Source organism: Gadus macrocephalus, chromosome 19, assembly GCF_031168955.1.
Source record: "Gadus macrocephalus chromosome 19, ASM3116895v1".
NCBI lineage: Eukaryota > Metazoa > Chordata > Actinopteri > Gadiformes > Gadidae > Gadus > Gadus macrocephalus.
Window position 1 is genome coordinate 13,331,469 of NC_082400.1, and position 19,582 is coordinate 13,351,050.

The 19,582-nt window shown below is 48.8% G+C and overlaps 1 protein-coding gene across 4 annotated transcripts in view; it reads right to left on the reverse strand.

Moving 5' to 3' along the window:
* Nucleotides 1–19,537, reverse strand: part of LOC132447273 (ubiquitin carboxyl-terminal hydrolase 15-like) — a 28,524-nt gene extending 8,987 nt beyond the window's left edge. Inside the window, exons 1-15 of one of the 4 annotated variants that reach the window (XM_060037830.1) lie at nucleotides 19,382–19,537; nucleotides 18,080–18,207; nucleotides 17,719–17,849; nucleotides 14,344–14,470; nucleotides 12,576–12,721; nucleotides 10,619–10,680; nucleotides 8,424–8,513; nucleotides 5,943–6,090; nucleotides 4,959–5,132; nucleotides 4,293–4,451; nucleotides 3,136–3,360; nucleotides 2,556–2,639; nucleotides 2,102–2,196; nucleotides 1,410–1,598; nucleotides 391–608 (exon numbers count right to left, since the gene is read on the reverse strand). In XM_060037830.1, the coding sequence (XP_059893813.1) occupies nucleotides 391–608; nucleotides 1,410–1,598; nucleotides 2,102–2,196; nucleotides 2,556–2,639; nucleotides 3,136–3,360; nucleotides 4,293–4,451; nucleotides 4,959–5,132; nucleotides 5,943–6,090; nucleotides 8,424–8,513; nucleotides 10,619–10,680; nucleotides 12,576–12,721; nucleotides 14,344–14,470; nucleotides 17,719–17,849; nucleotides 18,080–18,207; nucleotides 19,382–19,470 (2,065 nt within the window). In that variant the 5' untranslated portion in view covers nucleotides 19,471–19,537. Of the gene's footprint in view, nucleotides 1–390; nucleotides 609–1,409; nucleotides 1,599–2,101; nucleotides 2,197–2,555; nucleotides 2,640–3,135; nucleotides 3,361–4,292; nucleotides 4,452–4,958; nucleotides 5,133–5,942; nucleotides 6,091–6,481; nucleotides 6,785–8,423; nucleotides 8,514–10,618; nucleotides 10,681–12,575; nucleotides 12,722–14,343; nucleotides 14,471–17,091; nucleotides 17,190–17,718; nucleotides 17,850–18,079; nucleotides 18,208–19,381 lie in introns of those variants that run through there. The other 3 variants (XM_060037831.1, XM_060037832.1, XM_060037833.1) reach the window with 3 other exon arrangements.
* Between the last annotated feature and the right edge of the window lie 45 nt (nucleotides 19,538–19,582).

The window sequence follows — 19,582 nt, forward strand, 5'->3', positions numbered from 1 at the left end:
TTGTGCAGGTGAAATGATGATGCGTGTGAACACGGTGTGGTTCTGTCTGAGTATCGGAGTGATGTGTGTGATTGCAGTGTGAAACTATTGTGGTTCTGTCTGATTATAAAGGGTGTGTGTGGTTGCAGTGTGAACACAGTGTGGTTCTGTCTGATTATAAAGGGTGTGTGTGGTTGCAGTGTGAACGCAGTGTGAACACAGTGTGGTTCTGTCTGGGTATAAAGGGTGTGTGTGAACACAGTGTGGTTCTGTCTGAATATAAAGGGTGTGTGTGGTTGCAGTGTGAACACAGTGTGGTTCTGTCTGAGTATAAAGGGTGTGCGTGGTTGCAGTGTGAACGCAGTGGGAACACAGTGTGGTTCTGTCTTGAGTATCAGAGTGCGGACTCACTGGGCGAACCTTCCTCCTGGAGGCCATTAGAGGCGTCGCCATTCGGGCCGTTCCCATTGGATGCACTTGCGATTGATGCGTTCCCATTGGATGCGCTCGCGGCGGCGGCGTTTCCATTGGATGTGCTTGCGATAGAGGCGTTGCCGTTGACGACGTGGTGCTTAGAGGTCTGGGTGTCTTGGCCGTCCTCGTCTGCCGGCAGAGAGCGCGAAAACCGACTGCAGAGAGAAAATATCAAAACAAAACCATGTGACGCAAATTGACGAAGAATTTATGAAAAATGTTCAGATGAAACTCGGAAGCCACTGGTACTTCTTAGAATTGACAAGAGCATAGTTCAGTGTAATTGAAATCGATGTTCCTTTTGAAAGAGAGGGAAAAGTACAAGACTGTGTACCTTACTGAGCCAAACTAAGTAAGAACTACTTTTCCGATGACGTAGCTCGACTCTGTCCTAGCATAGTTTGTCGTTTTTGTTCTCTTGGATTGTACAAGGTAAAATGGCAAGGGTGCATTGTTTTGTACCCGACCTTACATTGTACAAATGTGGAACGGTGTGCACAGCTGTTCGCTTTCACAAGTCACAGAGTCGCAGTACATCGTGAACTCATGAAAATGGTTGACACGAAAAAAGAACTGACGGAATCAGATCCTAAAGGTCCAGTAAGTTAAATGTCTAATGGACTTCAGTTATACAGCGCTTTCCTAACCTCAAAGCGCTGTACAATATTGGTCGAGGAGCAGTAAGGGTGAGGCGTCTCGCTCGGGGACACCCCGGCACTCAGCTAAGAGGAGACGGGGATCGAACCTGCGACTTTCCGGTTACCAGCACAACCTCCTGATCCACGTGCCGCCCTGTTGAGTTGAATTTAGTAGCGTCCAGCGCTGAGGTCACAGATTGCGACCAACTGAATTGACTACAGCAAATGGGTCGAACCCCAATGAGGACAGAACAACGAGGGCCCAAAAGAGAGGCCACAGCAGTCAACTGCAGGTGGACCTCCTCACGGCAGACCTACCAGAGGTGCATCAGCAGCAGGTTGTAGAGCTTGTCCTCGCTGATGGTCTTGGGCACGGTGATGAGGAAGGGCTGGCCGAACAGAGGCATGCTGGCGTGGTTGTAGCCCGACTGCTTGAACTTCTCCCTCAGGTGGACGGGGAAGACCACGTGGTCCGAGTCCTCCTGCCGGTTCACCGCCAGCTCGAACCTGGAAGCCCCCAGACCCAGAGAGAGCCACGGTTAGAGCTTGGACCCTTACCCTGTTTACAGAGCAATGGACCGACCCAGACCCAGAGAGGGCCTGGGTGGTTGGGAGGGCGACCATGACACTGTTTGCAGAGCAGGGGTTCGATCAGGTATCATAACGTTGTTCTTTATGTGATCCAACTGAATTGCTTATAAGAGATTCTTGCCACCTGGTAAAGAGTGCAGCTGAATTAAATCATTTTAAAAATTGCACCTGGAATGCTGCCTAAACACCCAGATTTCCTATCTGGTATTCCGAAATTTGTCTAAGATACATGACATACTTGTAACACAATGTTGTCATATATAGATGACATAAATAAAAACAACTTCAAAAACGGGGTTTGGTTTGTGGTGTATCTTGCGCCCCCCCCCCACTCTGACTCCCACATTAAGGCCGAGGCCTGTGATTGGCTCAGCTGCAGACACCGGTTAGTGATGCTCGTCGCCGATAGGCTGACTCACACATAGATGTCGTCCCGCTCCATGATGCTGCTGAGGTTCTCGTTGGTGGCGAAGATACGATGGAAGCGGTGGTTGTAGATGTCCGTTACAATCATCTGCAGGAGGCACAAGGGGAACCCAGAAGGAGGGAGTCAAACGTACGTCAGAAGGGCCGAGTATTCGGACGCCTAAATATAGCTTGGTCCAGAAATAATGTCTTGTCTCGTCTGATTCATTACCAAAGAAATCTCCAATCTAAAAAGCATCATAGCAAGATTAACTACAATATTAAACTGCAATAAGGTAGCTTTTTACTACACTGATTTGATTTGGTCATTAACCCTACACATTTGAAAACAAACTGGATAAATTATGAGGCATCGATGCGGAAGGGAAGAGCCAACAATGAGACAGCAGAAGCCTCTCTGGCCTGGCTCAGAGCAGCAGCCAGCCAGCCGGCCTGGCAGGGACGCACCTTGTCGGCAGCCACACCGGAGAGGCTGGCCAGGGAGGTGCACAGGTCAGAGATGTAGCCCACCTTGGGAACCGTCAGCTTGTACTAGCAGAGACAACACACACACACACGCATATTATAATGTATACGCTTGTTATAATGTATACACATATAAGGTATATGCATAATATAACACGTATTATAATGCATGCACATATTATAAGGTATACACAATTTGTAGACCTTATAATATGTGTATATTATGTTATTGTACATATTAATATGTGTATTACACATGCATACACACATTAGAATGTATACACATTATAATGCATATACATATTAGAATGTATACACATTATAATGCATTCGCTTAGGAATATGTTTACATATATATAGTATTAATCCCAATTAATATAAACAAAATGTATTTATTGTTTATGGCGAAATAATAATATAAAAAATCGACAAAACGACATAGATAATACATAGAAGTGTGCATATCTTTGGCTGACATGCTGGGACATGGCACAGATGTCCTGTGAACCGTCGTCAACACACCGGCGTCAGTGACCTGGGGGCAGCGCCGGGACGCTCTCACCTGGGTGGGTTTCAGCAGGGGGTCCACACGGACCAGGTACACCTCGAGGGTTCGCTCCTTCTTCATGGGCAGAGGGAGGGTCAGGTAGCAGAAGGGGTCGAAGGTCACCGAGACCTTGGCACAGACGGGGCACACCAGCGTGGACTTGAAGAGGCCGTGGAAGATGTCCACGATGATGGAGTCGTTCCTCCGGACGTGCGACTCCCAGGCCTCCTCCGCCACCACCTGGAAGACCAAACGTTGAGTGACCCGCCGCAGATCAGCCTGGCTCCCAGCACAACAGCATCATCCAACATGAAACCGTTTGACCTGAATTATACTGAATATCAACGTCAAAAGAATATACAGAGATTTGCATACAGAATTATTTTATTTGTTACTTGATATACTACTTCAAACCGGATTCGGCGAGAGGGAAGAGCGCAATTAAATTGCGGCCCATATCTACATTTGCACCGACAGCGTGACATATTCTTTCACTTTCTTCTGTCAAATGTTCTTATTGTAAGTTACTTTGGATAAAATCGTCTGCTATAAGCCCTAGGAGGGCGTTTAGCAAACGCTTTAATCCAAAGCGAAGTGTGGCAAGAAAAATGTCTTGTAAATAACATTAACAAGACATTTGGCAGAAATATCTGGATGGTAACACCACGCTGCTTAATCACTGAGTTAGGAGGTGTTGCAGGCCCTGTCATCATTTCTGATGCACATTCCCCTTCTAATTCATTATTCTGTCGGTTTTAGCGTATTGCGGGGACTGTGACTGGTGCCTGGGATATCGCAGTGACTACAATTGGTTTCCCTTGACTTTCACTTATGGTGAAACGGCCAGCACCCCATCACGACTTAAAATTTTGTGCCTGAATGCATGTCAATTATGACGCCCATTGCGTTCCTGATCATCCCTGGAAGGAGGGATTTCCCACTCTGTTTTGTCCTCAAGGTTTCCTTCTTGCTAATTAAGTTTTCTTTTTTTTTTTCTTGCCCCCCGAGGGGCTCGGAGCCATAAATAAATGGCCTGTTCAGCACTTTCACACTTTACCTGTGATTAAGGGCGATACTAATTAAATTAAATTGAATCTAAAGACTTGAGATATTCATCTAAAGTCTGGTTTGTGAGACCATCCATCCATCCATCCATGTTTGAGGGAGCGCACCTGGTCAGGCCGGCCGTTGGCGTCCTTCAGCGGGATGTAGGGCTTCTCCCGGATGCGGTTCAGGTCCTCGTGGAGACCGTCCAGGAGGAAGGCCAGCAGCTCGTGGGAGTCCTGCTGCTGGTACCCCGAGAACTGGGGGGCGAACCGGCCCACCTGCGTCTGGAGGAGGGACACGCCTGTATGACTCCATCGTTGTGGTCACATTACCAAAGGCACCATATTGGACACAAACTCCCCTTCACACCATCAAAGATTGCAGTTACATTTAGGGCATTCAGCAGACGCTTTTATCCAAAGTGACTTACAATTAGTACATTTGTCAGAAGAGAGAGAAACAACGATATATCGCCGTCGGTACAGTAAGGACTTTCATAGAACCAAGTGCTAAGCACTAACACTCGCTAGGTTAACCCATTCCCCGGATACAACAAAGATAGCTAGGATAAGACGCTACACAATATTAAGTACTAGTTTTAAGTTCTAGGTGGTACAACTTACAATACGGGCGTATATTAAGTCCCAGGAGATGAAACATACATAAGGGCGTTAATGGGGTGTGGTTGGGGTGGGGGGGGCGATGCAGAGTCTAAGTGAACTCTGAACAAGTGAGTCTTGATCAGAGGAAGTAGCGTAGCCCTGAGCCGTAGCTCACCGCTAGCTGGTTACCTTGAAGGGCCGGGGCGTGACGTAGCTGAACTTGCCCGACCAGCCCTGCTTGATGAGCTCGGCGTAGACCCTGGCGATCTCCCCCTTCATCCCCAGAGGGTTGTCCTCGTTCAGCTCCTCTGTGTACTTATTCTTCAGGAAGTACTGGGTGAGCGGAGGGATGTTACTTAAACACTAGAGGAGGAGGAGGAGGGGGAGGAGGAAGAAGAGGAGGCAAGCAAGTTAAACAAAAAGTGATCTAGCCTGTTAGGATACATGACAGGCTGCAGCACAAAAATATCCAGAGTTGCACAAGTCTAAAGTTGCCAGCGTTGAGAAAGTGAAATGTGCTTTGGTGGCTGAATGTAATTCAGCTGTAGCGGGCTGTCGGCCAGCTATTGGCCAGCACAGCAGGCTGTAGCTAGGCTACGGCTAGGCGATGGCTAGGCTCCAGCTAGGTGATGGCTAGGCTCCAGCTAGGCTGTAGCTAGGCTACAGCTAGGCGATGGCTAGGCTCCAGCTAGGTGATGGCTAGGCTCCAGCTAGGTTATGGCTAGGCTCCAGCTAGGCTGTAGCTAGGCTACAGCTAGGCGATGGCTAGGCTCCAGCTAGGTGATGGCTAGGCTCCAGCTAGGCTATGTTTAGGCTACAACTAGGCGATGGTTAGGCTACAGCTAGGCGTTGGTTAGGCTACAGCTAGGCTATGTTTAGGCTACAGCTAGGGAAGATTAGGCTACAGCTAGGTGATGGTAAATCCATAGCTAGATGATGGTTAAGCCATAGCTAGGCTATGGTTAGGCTATGGTTAGGCTACAGCTAGGCTATGGTTAGGCTACAGCTAGGCTATGGTTAGGCTACAGCTAAGCGATGGTTAGGCTACAGCTAGGCGATAGCTAGGCTACAGCTAGGTGACGGTTAGGCGATAGCTAGGCTACAGCTAGGTGATGGTTAGGCGATAGCTAGGCTACAGCTAGGTGATGGTTAGGTAACAGCTAGGCTAGGTACCTGCACAGCAGAGTTCATGAAGCAGGTGTTTCCCAGGTTGGAGAGGCCACAGAGACCAGGCCGAGTGCCCTGTCGGCCCTGGTCAGAGTTGTCGTAGCTGTTGGTGTAAGGCTGGTAGGACGACAGGCTGTAGCTGGAGTTCTTCGCACTGAGGAACACACAGACACACACAACAGACACAGAGAGGCAAAGGTTAGTGCTGTTGTGTGCTTGGCGCCTGCAAGGCATGTTTTGTTGTCCACTAGCGGTAAGACGCTAATGAGAAGTTAATGCAGCATTAGCTTCATTAACAGCTCTTCTTCACTTCAAGGAAACCCAAATCCACAAGGACAACACCTCACGGCACTGCACTTACACACACTCAAAATCGTACTATAACGCTGAAATGACCATGATGCTAGTTACAGCACAGCACCATGCTAGTATAGCTGAGCACCGACACAAGGTAACATCTCTCAGGAGTGTGCGAGCCTGGAGAGAGGACGTTCCCTTCTATTGACCCAACACCTGCTCGCTGAACAGGATTTCATCGTCCAGACCTTGGTGGAGGCTCCAGGTCAGTGGGGGACGTCCCCGGGTCCCATTTCTTGAAGTACACAGCGGCTGTGCCGGGATTGGCCGCCGCCTCTCTCCTCCTGTCGCTAAGCACCGCCCTCCTGTTATCAAGCTCCGCCTCCTGGTCATCCAGCGCCGCATTATTATACTCATTGTCAAGCTCCGCCTCCCGGTAAACAAGCCCCGCCTCTCGGTTACCAAGCCCCTTCTCTCGGTTACCAAGCCCCGCCTCTCGGTTACCAAGCCCCGCCTCCTTGTTGTCAAGTCCGGCACTTCTGCTGTCCAGCCCCACCCTCCTGCTGTCCAGCTCCACTGGCGCAGGTCTCAGGCACCACCAGCAGCACAGGAGCATGACATCGCCCCTCTTGGCCACGCCCCCACCCCAACCCCCCCCACCCCTAGTCCACGTCCACCTGGCGGGGGCGCCGAGAGTCTAAGGCGGAGAGAGTGATGTCCCAGAGCGCGTCCGGGAGCAGCGTCAAGTCCGTGTCAGAGTCACCGGTCCCGACGCGAGAGGCTGCGCTCAGGAACCCTTCCTCCCCAGACTCGCGTCACCGATCCTGGCCTGGATGCAGCAGCAGCAGCGGCATCCCCTCGCACTCATCCTCCCTCTCCGTGTGTCAGCCTCCCATCTCCGGTCCCGTCCCGCGATGGTCCCGCCCGCTAGGCCCCTCCCCTTCCTCCCGCTGTCCTGCCTGCTGCTCCTGCTGCTGCTGCTGCTCTCTGGAGCGCTAGCTTGCAATAGCGGCTAGCACTTTTAGTAGCTAGCACCGCTAGCAGGGGCTATTTATAGCGACACCAGCATAGAGGGTGCACTACTGCACTGAGCAGACACACACAGAATATATAAATATGTGAAAGAGAGAGAGAGGGAGAGAAGGAGGAAGAGAGAGAAAAGATGCGAGGGGGAGACGGAGAGAGAGGGTAGGAGAGAGAAAGAGGGTGGGGGAGATGGAGAGGGGGATGAACGGCAGAGAGCAGCTGAAGGACTGTATCAAGCTGAGTCTGCAGTATTTAAAGGCCTGCTCGCTCCTGCTGCTCCTCAACACGAGAGGATATACACACACACACCTCTTCGTCTGGCTCAAACCTACGTTAATATGCTAAATGCGTTTCATTTGGCCTCCTAGGGTAGTGTGTGTGTGTGTGTGTGTGTGTGTGTGTGTGTGTGTGTGTGTGTGTGTGTGTGTGTGTGTGTGTGTGTGTGTGTGTGTGTGTGTGCACTCTGAAGGTCACACTACATATGTATATGCAGCTCCCAGCTCTAAATGGCAAAGAGAGATTGACGGAGAAGAAAAAAAGAGCTACAGACTGAGAAGAAAGATATACGGTTCATATACGAGTATACTGATTTCCTGTATCGATACAGAAAAAGAGTGCAATATATAAATAAACCAAAGAAAGTTGACAGGCTTTTGAGGGTAGAATGGAGATGTGGGTACACACACGAAGCAGTTTTTGATTTGCTTCGTGTGTAAATCAGAGGAAAACGCCTCAGAACACAGGAGACGATGAAGAAGTTCTCTGGTGTGATCAGAACACGCCTCCGTAGACCACAACATTCCCATCAGTCCTGACGGCCATGAAGGTCCTGATTTGACCTTCATATTTAAATAATTTGTCCCCATCACATCCAAACACACAAGCAGCTACGTGCATTGCATGCACCTACAAAACACCAGGCTCTACTTCAACACCACACTAAAAACACTCCACATGCGCCTGCTTTGGTACCACTTTGTCTTGCGTCTCTGTCTGAAAAGCTCTTGGTGGTTATCTCTTTATTGAGTAAAGTGCAGATCGTCCCGGCTGGACAAAATCTCAAACGACAGCCGAGCACACAGCAAAACAGTCTCCCCTCCACCCAAACCTCCACCCCCCTAGCGTCACAGCACCCCAACCGCACCCCTTCCACGAGAGCCTTACTTCCTGCCGTTGAAGCTGCTGCTATGATTGTTTGTGAGAGATGAAGGTGAGATCTTTGGCAAAGCAGCTAGATTTGAAGAGCCAGATGACCTTCAGGAGGATGCAGAATAGAGCGGCGGTTAGAAAGAGCGAGGAGGGAAAACAATAAGGGGAGATTCAGGGCAACGCTGTGTGTTTGCCAACGCAATGAAACACAATGGAAGAAATCGATGGAATGCTAACAATTGAAACGAACGACGAAACCAATGACGGTGGGTTAACGCCGCGGAGAGTCTGCCAGCGCTTCAGACTGGATCAGACACCGGAGGCTAAGGCCCAATCCCATTTCTACCCCTTACCCCTTCCCCTTACCCCTCCCCCTTGTTTTGAAGGGGGAAGGGGTAAGGGGTAAGGGGAAGGCGTAAGGGGTAGAAATGGGATTGGGCCTAAGGCCCAATCCCATTTCTAACCCTTACCCCTTCCCCTTACCCCTTCAAAACAAGGGGGAAGGGGTAAGGGGTAAGGGGTAGAAATGGGATTGGGCCGAAGTGAGCCGAGTGGAGCCCTCAACAGAGGGAGAGGGGGCTGCCCTGACATCACAGCCCTTAAAATAAGCTGGGAGGGCTGTGGTGACATCGCCGCCTGACCAGGGAGCAGAGGGCTCCGGGGAGACGCAGCCGTGACAACGCAGTCCGGCTGAACAGAGAGAGGCTGTGCCGCGCCGTAGACCCTCTTGTAATGATTGTTAATGAATGTGGGTAAACGCAATACCAGGCTTAACTACACAGACTACTATAACCAACCATCACTTGGTTTAAAATAGATGGGTTGCTCATTCTTACAGCTAAAGAGGGGCTTGGTTGTTACAATACCGTACATTGATAACAGAATTTATGTACTTATACGGTGACTGCAATCGAAATGTACAATATCGGAGAGACTGTCCGCCCCCTCGTCCCCAGACTGGAAGCTCACAGAGGGACCCAAGGCCGAGGACGTCTCACAAAGCCCAGCGCAAATTATTCATCTAGAGAGGAGCACGGTTATTCATACTTCGACAAAAGGCGATGACGAGTCCTACAATGTAGGTGGATCAGCTAATATACATGTTTGACATTTATTTATTGTTTTCACCTTATAAACCTGCTCACGTAGCATCGGTTTTGAAAAATCGCTTGTATATCGCTTTGTATATTGCTTGTATATCATTTCTATTCATTTTCACAAGTGGTGTGCTGAAATATTGATTTGCATTGCTGGCTTCTTTTCCATTTTTTATATCCCCATCATCAAATTTGATTGATTGGTTGAGAAACGTTCACTATATTTGGTTTGCCTTGGACAGACGGAACACACACAATTATATCCGCGATGACGAGTTCAGTTTGACGTTCAATATCCCCTTTATTGCTTCCTAATCTCAATAGTTCATAGAGAGCCAAATTATTCCTGGTAAGTCCTGTTTACACACTGGACAATGTTTAAATATGTTCAACGCCCATGCCACACTATGTCCGGCATGCCCCATTATAAAAACTAATAACAAAACTAGCAGTGGTTCACAACACTTATGGTGATGTCTGTCCAACGCAACAAAACACACAATTTGAATCTATCTTGTAACAATTGAGAGGCATTTGTATTATGGACAGGTAAATGTTGGTAGCAAACAACAGCGAAACCAGTTGAAATATATATACACTCTGCGCATCTGGTGATGTGTGTGACAAAACACAAACACATAATGTATTAATGTAACTGTACATGGGGAATGGGTTAACCTATCAATTGTAGGTGCTTGGCACCTGGTTCTGTGAACATCCCTACTGTACTGATATATTGTTTCTCTTTCTTCTGAACAAGGTACTTATTGTAATTTGCTTTGAATGAAAGCTTCTGCTAAATACCGAAATGTTAATGTAAATATTCCCTTTTATAATATTATTTATATTGTTAAGTCGATTTGTGTAAGAGACATCAAATATAGTTGCCCAGTGTCAGACAGACAGAAACCCCACCATTCCTTGTTATTTATATGCTCTCTTGACTATTGAGGGGCTTGTGTCTTTCCCTCCAGCGAGAATGGGGGGCTCCCTTCCTTTCTTCCTGCCAGATGTTAAAACTCACAGCTGGGGGGGGCTCCGGCCTTTGACCCTCACTCACAGAGCCGAGGTTTCCCCTCAGCGCCCATTCAGCCAGTCATCCTGTTCACTTACTTAGACGAGGTGGAACCACGCGGCCACGAGCCGTCCTCGTTCTTCTGCTCGATAACCAGAACCTGCAGAGTATCAGGGAACATAGAGAGAAGCATGAGCTCACCTGTATCCAATACACCCCTGTATCCACCATAATCAAAGTCCTGTGTCCACAATAGTCAAAGATAAAGACACCGTTTTTTAAGTTAGCATTTCGAAGGCGGGGGGGATGAAGAGCAGAGAGGGAAGTGTAGCGGTACATTTTGATGGCTTTAACCTCATGATGAATCATTGTTTGGTAATGTACAGGTGCAGGGATTTCTGCATAGAGAACCAGAGTGACTGGTGAACACTGTTTTGAGGGCGTTGGTAGTACTCAAGTCTTAAAGAGACATCATCTATATGTCTCTGACACCCCCCCCCCCCAACTATTCGGAAAACACTTTTTTTCGGATACACCCTAGACCAGGCCTATTCAACTAGCGGCCCGTGGGCCAAATGCGGCCCCTCTTAATTTTTTTCTGGCCCGCAAGAGGTTGCATGCAAAAAATAAATAAAATAAAGGAGAAACATAGTTGCATGCAAATCAGGTTTCTGTGTGTAGCCGGTGATACTAGCCAGTATCAGTGCCCCACAATCAGGAACTGGCATCACTTATTCTGACAATGTTTGGCTCAACCGATACGTGTGAGTCTAGCTTTTCTCATATGAATGCCATCAGAACAAGGGCACGTTGCTCCATGACCTATGAGAAGCTGCATGAGTGTCTCAGGATGAGCCAAACTAGGCAAACTAGGCAGTGCAATCCTTCTCACTGACTCACTGGCTCAAAATGTCTCATATGTACAGTAGTTCTGTTTTTGATGATTCAAACAACATTGTTGAATTCTAAATACGTGTCCAAAATATGTGAGAACGAAATCTTTTGTAATGATACGATTAAAAGTGAAGAAGGAAGGAATGCGTCTGACAAGTTTATTCCATGTAGTAGTACTAAATATATTAAGTTAACACTACTTTAAGTATGATTTATTTGTAGCGATTCATTGACGTAGTTTTACTCTGTGTGGCCCATGAACCCCCAGTGGTTTTCCTTTTCGGCCCACTTGTTAAGGAGGTTGAATAGCCCTGCCCTAGACGTTCAAAGTGCAACTTGGAGGAAAAAGGAGGCTATAACAAGATATAAAGTCCCAACCCGATCGATAATAAAGACGCAAGATGACATGCACCTGAAGGCGTGGGCCAAGGAAGGCAACCTCTGTGCAACTCTGTCTGTTGTTCCTCCTAACAACAAGCAGAGCAGTTTGGCCATCGGAAGATATGGTCCGGTAACCGGAAGAGTCCGGTGCGATCCACTTAGACAGGCTTTGTCAGCGGCACGCAGCAAAAGCCCCGACAATCCCTTTGAAGAGAACGAGCCCCCTGAGCCTTTAGCCCCTGGCTCTATTGTAGCCAGTTGTCTAGATTCATCCAGGCTCGTACAGTCTCTCTGAGGGCCAAGTTAAGGCCCGGGTGCAACTCCTGGGCCATTCGCTGGGCACAGCAGATTTGACGTTATCCGAAAGGGAAATGTCCCTTCTGTTGTCAAACTTGTCAGATCAATTCACATATCCGTGTTAATCTTCAACCACTCAATTTGTTTTTGATACACAAGGGGTTTTATAAACGGACGCAGAACAGAACGCCTCTGGATGCAATTAGCGGTGAGACCTTCAGCCAATCATTGATAAAACGTCAGGTGAAGATGAAAGCCCTCACCTGCCCCAGATAATGCTCTCCCCTGCCCCAGGTAAAACTCTCCCCTGCCCCAAGTACAGCCCACACCTGCCCCAGGTAAATCCTGCACCTGCCCCAGGTAAAGCCCTAACCTTCCCCAGGTAAAAACTGTCCCCTGCCCCAGTAAACACTCTCCCCTGGCCCAGGTAAAGCTCTCCGCTGGCCCAGGTAAAGTCAACACCTTCCCCAGGTAAAGTCTCACCTGTCCTTGGTAGAGGCCAGCGTCCTGGATGGTGCTCTCCGGTTTGTTGAGGGGCTCGAAGGTGTTGCTCATGTACCGATTCCACAGCCGTGTCTCCTTGGCCTCGGAGATGCTGAAGAGCTTCCTCATCTCCTTCTCGATCGTCTCTGCAGAATACCAGGCTGGTTAACACCGGGAGCATACCTACCCCATTCACCTGCCTCAACACAGCCGCAGAACCTGCCGCAGCCCCAGCAACTAGGATCTGATGTCCCACAATCTGTGTGCGTGTGCGTGTGTGTGTGTAGCATAGTCATCAAAGTGGGCTCTGTGTAGATCACTATGATGGTTTATAAATAAAACAGGTAAGACACCACAACACTTACAAAGAGCTTAAGCACTAAAAGCTTTCGGAGATTTGATTTTGCTAAACACTGTGGTTGACACAGTGCATCAAATTGTCAGCTTTAGTTTCTCATCCTCATCCTCATCGTCATCCGCTTATCCGGGGTCGGGTCGCGGGGGGAGCAGCTCAAGCAGGGGGCCCCAGACTTCCCTTTCCCGGGCCACATTGACCAGCTCTGACGGGGGGATCCCGAGGCGTTCCCAGGCCAGTGTTGAGATATAATCTCTCCACCTAGTCCTGGGTCTTCCCCGAGGTCTCCTTCCCACTGGACGTGCCTGAAACACCTCCCAAGGAAGGCGCCCAGTGGGCATCCTTACCAGATGTCCGAACCACCTCAGCTGACTCCTTTCTAAGTAAAGGAGCAGCGGCTCTAATCCGAGTTCCTCACGGATGGCTGAGCTTCTCACCCTATCCCTAAGGGAGACGCCAGCCACCCTTCTGAGAAAACTCATCTCGGCCGCTTGTACCCGCGATCTCGTCCTTTCGGTCATCACCCAGCCCTCATGACCATAGGTGAGGATAGGAACGAAGATCGACCGGTAGATCGAGAGCTTTGCCTTGCGGCTCAGCTCTCTTTTCGTTACAACGGTGCGGTAAAGCGAACGCAATACCGCCCCCGCTGCTCCGATTCTCCGGCCAATCTCACGCTCCATAGTACCCTCACTCGCGAACAAGACCCCGAGGTACTTGAACTCCTTCACTTGGGCTAAGGACTCATTTCCTACCCGGAGTAAAGCTTTAGTTTGTCGACGTTAAATGGGATGACCCTTTTATTGCTGGCATTCAAACAGATATAGAGAACCAGTGAATGCTGCGGCATGGGGACATCCCTACTGTACGAAAACAGTTTGTTCCCAATTACTAAATAGTAATACGATCCAGAGTATCATTCTCTATTGTCTTTCTGTATGATCCTCTCTGAATTGGTTTCCATCCTTTTTTTTTTTTAGTTCAGGCCTCAAAGAGTGCCATTGACGAAGCATCGCTTTTACACAGGATCACTGCATGTAGCCCTCACAAAGGATAATTTGGTTACTCAAATACTTGGTCCCAACCCAACCCCCCTTTCCCCGTACAGAAAAGTAGTCTATTCAGAACAACCGCTCGAGTCTAAGAGGCGTAAATGATAGCACATAAGGAACATAACTAAGTTTAACTAACTAACATTTTTATACAAATTCCCTACATTAACTATAGGTATCCATAGATACTCAGTGAATACCTAATAGTTAAATCACTGTGAATAAAATCAGCCCGGTGGCATATCCATCCTGGTGTAACACCGGCGACCATGACAACAGTACAGGGGGCTCATGTGTCCACCCTGGCTAAGGGGGTACACCGGTAAGAGTGGGGGACAGTACGGTAGGAACCAGGACTCACCGATGCGGTCTGCTTTGCTGAACGGCCTGGTGACCACCTTCTCCATGTTGCCGTCTTCACAGAGCTTTAGCTCCGTCAGGTACACCTCCACCTTACTGTGCTTCACAAACATCCCCTGTTCCACCACCTGGAACAGACCCGGAGAGAGACCGGTTACACCCGGAGAGAGACCGGTTACACCCGGAGAGAGACCGCTTACACCCGGAGAGAGACCGGTTACACCCGGAGAGAGACCGGTTACACCCGGAGAGAGACCGGTTACACCCGGAGAGAGACCGGTTACACCCGGAGAGAGACCGGTTACACCCGGAGAGAGACCGGTTACACCCGGAGAGAGACCGGTTACACCCGGAGAGAGACCGGTTACACCCGGAGAGAGACCGGTTACACCCGGAGAGAGACCGGTTACACCCGGAGAGAGACCGGTTACACCCGGAGAGAGACCGGTTACACCCGGAGAGAGACCGGTTACACCCGGAGAGAGACCGGTTACACCCGGAGAGAGACCGGTTACACACAGACAAGCCCTCCAACAGAGGGGCTCAACGTGACAGCAATGGACAGTGGGCAGTAGGGGGGGGAATCAATGGGGTACCTCACGATTCGATATGCGATACATGGCCCACGACACCGATAATATCGCGATACAGCGATAATCAATATATTATTAGAAAATCCTATAACTATACTCATATAACTATGAATACAAATTGACCATGAAAAGGTAAAGTGCTGCTTTCTCTCTTTATTCATGGTACAAACTCAGTTTTTCCAGTTACTCGTCATTAAAGAATTAAATAATAATAATAATATTTTTATTGACTGAGCTAGTGTATAAGATTCTCATTACACACGAAGAAGGGCGACGATATATCCATGATATCAATATTTTGTCCCACATATAGCGAACAGACAAAATGACTCCATGATCTCCCCTGTACAGAGCGACAGGAGCATGGCATCACAGTGATCCCATCAGGGACGGCGTCTTGATTATAATTGTAGGGCAGCAGGGCACAATGTGTGTGTAGTACAGAGCGTTGGAGTAGCCACAGGGTCCACGTCCAGGGGAACCGGGATGAACCCTGTGTGGGCGAGCCCGTGGCCACAGTCAGGAGACCAAAACAAACCACAGTGGATTCACAGTTCACACTGGTGGCACTCAAAAGGAAACCCACACACACTAAAGCAAGCTAACCTTTAGCCAGAAATCAAGCCATCCAACATTATTCGACTGCTGATTTAAAGCAGATTTTCCAGCCAACCTTTTATACTGTAGACTTCAACAAGTCTTAAAACCACGACAGGACAGGATGTGGAATAAACTTCGTTACTTCTGCCCATCCTACCTGCTGTTAATAACAGGACGCACCCAGACGTGACATCACAAACAAACCCTATTATACCACCGAACCTACTCTGTCCTCATGGTCTGATATCATTAACACCACACTTTGCCTAACATGGGCTACATAAATGCTAACTCTAACGACATGGCATTCATCAATGACATCACATTTGCGTATTGACCATTCATGGAATCATGGAATCATAAATAAGGATGACGGAAGCTAATATAACATAATTCATAGCAAATCATCAAACAAGGTCAAAATAGCGGGGCCTTAAAACTATTCTAAAAGCCGTGGAAACCTATGAGCAGAGGATTACAAAGACGGTCGTAAACACGTGTGTGTGTGTGTGTGCGCGCATGTGCCCGTGCATGTGACAGAGGAGTCACAGGGAGCAGCCTAATTTAGTAGGGGGACAGCTGGGGGCCGGCTGACTATTTATTCCCTGCTAAAGACCCTCACACACACGCATGCCAACAGACAAACCTACACTCACACACACAACCTCACACCACCATTGCCAAACTGACGCACACAATCCAGTTGAATGAAGTGTCGTGATAACGCATGCGCGCACACACACACACACACAAGCACAGCGCCCTACCAGCAAACACACACACACACACAGCGCCCTACCAGCAAACACACACACACCAACAAAGTGCCCTCATGAACACACAGACAAATAGAAGAAGCATTGCCTCTTCCCCCTTAAACAAAGTTTATAGTTTTAGTTCGCGAGCCGGTGCGAATAGAAAATGACGTCATCAGTACCCTAGACCACCACTCAAGAGTGTTGCGCATCTCTGCAACTTTTAAGTTTCACAATAAGAGCGTGTGACCTGCCTGTCAACAACATGTCACGGCCAAACAGAGACTTTAAATGCGAGGACTGCCAGCGCACTTCACTAACAACGCATCAAGGAGACTATAAATCCTGCTTTACACCACGGTCCCCCCCCCACTGTGAGGGAAAGCTCCCCTTGTCCGTCACGGCTGCTTTTCCGAGAGCGGCGTGTATAAGACAAACTTCGCCGTGAATTGACAAAAATCATAAAGTTCACCCCCACACACACACACACACACACACACAAAAACGCACACTTATCAAACACAACCCTAAGAGCACGGACTATCCCCTCTTATCTTGCTCTCTTTGTCCAAGCCTGGGGCATTCCAACTGAATGTGTCTCGTCCCAATCGTCCTTCGGCCAGGCAACTATGACATGCAGCAAACAGCCCTGGGGTATGTGAGACCAGCTCCACGACGTCTCCTTAATCCCGTGGTTAAGATGGCGTCTTAGTTGGCCGGCGCCTTAACCTGGCCCACCCTCCCAAAAGTTGAACCGAAAAAGAAAAGTTTGTAAAAAGGCAAAAGTGAAAGAGAGCGGACCTCCGGGTTGTCGGGTCTTGGGGCTGGCTCCATCGTTCTGTCACCCACAAGAGCTCAAAATAGAACACAGGAGGCCATCTGATACCCCTTCACATACATGGCAGAGAGGGCGGGGGCAGCGAGAGCAAGAGTGGGGGAGACAGCCATGTTGCCATGACAAGCCAGATTTGAGGCTCAGTTCGGTTGGGCCTTCGTTTACCTGTTAGCATGCCTAGCCACTGGCTACCTGTTAGCAAGGCTAATAGAATCTGAACAGCAGCTATATTATTGTATATATTGCGAAACCAACAATCACAGCTCAGCAGGGAGCAGTTAATTGTACTGTTATGTGCATAAAATAATTACACAATGGGACGAGGAAGCCAGGGCTTCCTCTTATCCCAGAGCTTGCTAGTTATGAACCAATACACGATCGAAAGGCCAATTCATACACGCATTGAGGACCATATGGATTGGCAAGAGATCCAAAACTCCTGACACGAAAGCCCCGGACACTCAAATTGAACCTCAAACATGGCAGGCATCTCTCCCCTGGAAGCGCATACCGCCGTAACACTAGGCCAAACCCTCCCAGTCAGTGAAGTAGCATGTGGTTGTTGTCCGGGTGCAAACTACCAGAGCCCTTACCTTGCGCGAGATGGGTTCCTGGTTGTCCTTGAGGCCGTACCAGCTGAGCAGTTTGTTCCAGCCCTCCGTAGGGATGAGGATGTAGTCCAGCTCGTCGATGAGGTGCTCCTTGATGGCCAGAACATCTCCGTCTAGAAGAGAGAGGCGGAAACTGTGGTATGAACGCACGCTAGGCCCGACATACACGAGCACTGACGCTCAAAACAAAACAAAAACAGCAAAACAACAGCGTGCCAGAGAGCATTCTCTTGAGAACAATCCATTTGTCCGATTCTCCTCTGAAACGGCTCTAGAACAATGCGGTAGAAGATGAAGGTAATATGGAAGCCCTGTGGAAGGTATATAAGGTGTGTGCATTAACCTCGGAGTAGGCCGGCGTTGTCCACAGGGCCTGGGTAGACATTCTGGTCTCCCATCTGGTATTTGTCCCAACTGTCATATCCAACATATTTCTTCCACTGTTTGAACCAGCGACTGTCCACTAGGTACCTGTGGAAAGAAACAATACCCCCGGTTTCAATAACAGGATGACAATCTGACAAATCAAAAAAAGTTCAAGCCTTGACTAACATTACCGTTGACAAATATTTGACAAAAATGTATACGACTTTCTTCGATTCATTCAGTTCGAAATCATCTGACAAGTTGAGAGTCTACTTTATTAAGTTTGGTTGAGATTGCGCTTGCGGGGCCAGCTGTCGGGGGGGGGGGGGTTGACAAGCTGACAGGTGTAGTTCCCAGACCCCACCCTATTCAGTACCCTGCTCCACTTGAAGAATCTCTACCACCAGGTTCACTCACTCGTATCCGTCAAATACGGAATGAAAAACCACGAGTAGAGGGAAGTCATGAATGGCGATGAAATGCTTAAATTTCACATAAATAACCAGTAAATAAAATATATGAAATGTGGTGATAAATTATAAGTACATAATCTGTGATAATTTAGAGCTAATACAAGTTTACAAAATGGTGTTTCAATTTCAAGAATAAAGCAAACAGCTAGGGTACTTTAAAAAAGGGATGAGGTTACATCATGAGTGAATCGCCCTCCAAGTCGGTCTACGAATCACTTGACTTAATCACAACAGGACAAATGACAAATCAGGAAGAGATAACATTTCTGGAGAAGCTGACACCTACAACCAAGCCTTAGTTTGTGTGTAAGCATGGCTCATCTTTAAATCACTGCGGCCAACAAAAGGCGAACTCCGAAATCCAATCTCATGAATCAGGCTGGTCTTGCTCGGGGCTAAAGTTTATATCTGAGAGGCTACTACCATGGCGAGCAAATCCCAGGCTGACTCCCAAGAACCGGGCTACCACTGATGCTAACTCCCAGCCTGACTCCCATGTACCTGGCTAGGCTAACACCGGGGCTAGGCTAAATATGATGCTAGGCTAGCTCCGGGGGCCAGGGTCTACGTTGCTGAGGCTCGCACGACGTGAAACCCACAGGACGGAACCCGGGTTAAGACCAGGTTAGCACGGAATGCTAAATCCAAGACTGATCCCAACGAAGTAACATAGGCTAGCCCAGGACTAGCTGTCAACACGGCCTGTTCCTAACCCGGGATAGGAGCGCTTCAGGTCGGTGACAGCCCCCGCCGAGGCCGCTGGCCGCCGGGGGAGAGTGTGGAGAAAGTGAGGGGTGAAACCTCACCAAGTGTCCCCCTTCCGTAGCGGTGTTTTGAGAAGCGCAGCCACCTCTCCTCTCTGAGTCTCGACACCAGCCGCTCCGCCCTCCGCCATCTTCCCTTCCACATCACCCCCGCTGCATGCCGGGAAACACCCTGCACGTGACGTCACTCGAATGGGCGGAGTTCGGCGGAGATGGTGCGTTCGAATCTGTCGGTGTGGATGG